Source organism: Limulus polyphemus, unplaced genomic scaffold (assembly GCF_000517525.1).
Source record: "Limulus polyphemus unplaced genomic scaffold, Limulus_polyphemus-2.1.2 Scaffold110, whole genome shotgun sequence".
NCBI lineage: Eukaryota > Metazoa > Arthropoda > Merostomata > Xiphosura > Limulidae > Limulus > Limulus polyphemus.
In genome coordinates, this window is record NW_013665720.1 from 42,424 (window position 1) to 45,604 (window position 3,181).

The 3,181-nt window shown below is 29.1% G+C and overlaps 1 protein-coding gene across 1 annotated transcript in view; it reads left to right on the plus strand.

Moving 5' to 3' along the window:
- The window catches only part of LOC106471079 (kanadaptin-like), a gene marked incomplete at its 5' end in the record, with an annotated part of 61,338 nt that overhangs the window by 39,731 nt on the left and 18,426 nt on the right, over positions 1–3,181 (plus strand). The window contains one exon of the mRNA XM_013931670.2: positions 1,318–1,417. Within this exon, the coding sequence (XP_013787124.2) occupies positions 1,318–1,417 (100 nt within the window). The remainder of the gene's footprint in view (positions 1–1,317; positions 1,418–3,181) is intronic.

Below are 3,181 nucleotides of genomic sequence, written 5' to 3' on the forward strand. Positions count from 1 at the left end.
TTCGCTCATCTATTTGTATGTTATATAATATAAACATGGAAATACTTAAGATGCCTAAACAGCTATACACCGATAGTTTCAGTTGTATATTTTACCTATACCTACTGACACTTCTCGTTTCGCTCATCTATTTGTATGTTATATAATATAAACATGGAAATACTTAAGATGCCTAAACAGATATACACCGATAGTTTCAGTTGTATATTTTATATACTACTGACATCTGTTTGCTCATCTATTTGTATGTTATATAATATAAACATGGAAATACTTAAGATGCCTAAACAGCTATACACCGATAGTTTCAGTTGTATATTTTACATACTACTGATATCTGTTTGCTCATCTATTTGTATGTTATATAATATAAACATGGAAGTACTTAAGATGCCTAAACAGCTATACACCGATAGTTTCAGTTGTATATTAGTAAAAATAATAAAAAATTGTCATGTTTGTTATCACTTGTACAGAATGTTTTATATATTAAAATATTTAATTTGTTTCTTCATTTTCTCCCCAGTGTTTCAGCTGTGTACCTTTTATCAAGATTCTAAGTATTTTGTTTGCCCGATTTTTAGATATTGATAACATTGTACAACAATGTAAAGTTTTGTTATTAATATAATTTATTTAGTGGATTTAGGCCAATCATTGCTTATGTGTGGGTATTCATCTTTGATAACTTGCATAGTTTTCCTTGGTCAGAGATACTGGGAAAATTGTTGAATTTTATATTTTGCACTTCTGGCCCAGGGAACTTTATTTTACATACAAAAAGCGGTAAAATTTGAGGAATTTTATGAGGTGCAATGATGCTTCTAGGACACATTTTAAGCCAACGGGAAAGCCTGATTTTTTTTCTTCTATATTTAAAAATTTTACTTTGCAAAATGCTATATTTTAATCTTTAAGTTATACAAAAAGCTAATTTTTTTCTTTGATAGATTATTTAGACAGAGTATTGATTAAACCTATTTGAATGGATGGCAACTGCCTGTTGTAGAAACACAAGTGTAGAGGATGACGTTTCGAAAGTCTTCTGCCTTTCATCTTCAGGCCAGCATGTGTATAGTGCAGTCAGTTTTTATAGTATTACGGTGGAATGTGGAGAGCGTTTCTTGATAAACCAACCAATCACAAACATGAATAGCAGAAGACTTTCAAAAAGTCGTCCTCTGCACTTGTGTTTCTACAACAGGCAGTTGCTATCCAATCAAATAAGTTTCAGCTAATTTTATGTTATGACAGTCAGAATCAGTGAAATATATTTTGATGTACAGATTTCAAAATTAAAAATTTCTGCTTTTTCAGACCTCAAATAAAACATACTACAACACATGAAATTGGGAAAACTGTATTACCCATTACTGGTTCAATGAAACGGCATGTGGCTGGTAAACATAAACAAATGGTAAGTATCATTTTTCTCAATCCAGAAAGTCGTGGTGAATCTGAATGCTTCACTATTCTTAATATTTGTTTATAATTGCCAGTCTTCTTTAACCCTTGGCTGTCGGCTTCTAATTTTTTTAGAAGTTAATATTGCTCTAGTTATATTTTGTTCCAAAAAATAAAACTAGTGGATGAAATTGTCTAAAATTTGACAAGAAAGTCCTAAAAGTATGTTGTTTCAGAAAAATAAAATATTTAATATTTATTTTTATACCATTTCTAATAAAATAATTTTTATTTAATGTGATTATTTGCATTTGCATAATTCACCTGCAAGGTGATTTTTATATCAAGTTTAAAAATACTATTTATTATCTTACAGTTTCACATTTTATTTGCTTATTCTCTAGAAACTCCTAAATGAATATCAAAAACTTTTGAGGTAAATATTTATATTTTATATTCCATTTTCTCTACTATATTTCCAACTCTACCTATTATCATCAACATACAATGCAATGAAATGTTTAAAATTAAGAAATGGAAATATGTACATACCTTTTAGATCTTCGTAGAAGACTTTTGAAACTTGTTTTTTTAATATGCTTAATTTCACATCTTTATTTTTTCACTTATAATTTATTTTTAAATTTCCTTTCCAATTCTTTGTCTTTTATAATTTATGCCGATACATCAAATGGTGCCTGCAGGGCTTTATTATTATTATCCAGGCAACAACAAGTTAAACGTATAAAAATCATTAAACCTCTCAAATATGATTTTTAAAACATAAATAATAGATAATTAACTAAAATATATAAGTAAGACCTAAATACAATTTAACTGTCTATCTAACTACACCATATTTAGGTAAGAAAACACCATAAGTGCTATGGTTGATCAAACAGACAACAATACTAATGACAGTTACATCTACTTCAATACAAATACTGCATGCCAATTTCAAATAACCATTGGTGGAGTATAGTGTAAACTGAATTTTTTTTAATGAATATATACACTTGTGTCAACTGACTACATGTATGTTATAGATATCAAGGCAACATATAGAAGGTAGATGTGGCACCTGACAATGGTTGGAAAATTTATAGCTGTTTCCCAGACAAAGTAGCTACAGACTTTGGATATGACATGTCAAATGGGTTAAATACACGTGCTTGGCATCTATGTACTCAAGTACATTGTGAGCTTATGTGGCTAAGAGTGAACTGCTGCTAAAATCAGGATTTCCACAGTGCATGGATCACATGACACGAAAACTGCAGTTTAAGTATTTTTTGAAAGGTTTCCTTTGAAACAAAGTAATTAAAACGTATATGACATATAATGATAGTAAAGTGGTTTAATTAAATTTTGCATGTACAGTTCATACGCAGAAAGGAATTTAAAAATGGTGCTGGAAGCTATAGAGTTTAAATATACAGATACCTTGGTCTTCATTTTTCAGAAACCTCAAATTAGAAGACACCAGTTTTTGTTAACTCCCACAGAGTTATAGAATTTTTAATACCCCACAAAAAGCAGTTTAAGTAACTGTGCTTTTCTTTGTTACTGGAAACCTTGTACACACAGATTGTCATAATTTTCTAAAACATTATTTCACACACACACACAAAAATTGTTTAAGCCTTTTGATAAACCAATGGAGTAGTTTTATTTATATTGCTTACTCTTCATAATTAACAACTTAAGTTTATTGTTATCACAGTCTTTATTTTTGAAGACCATTGCATGTATATATATATATATATATATATATACA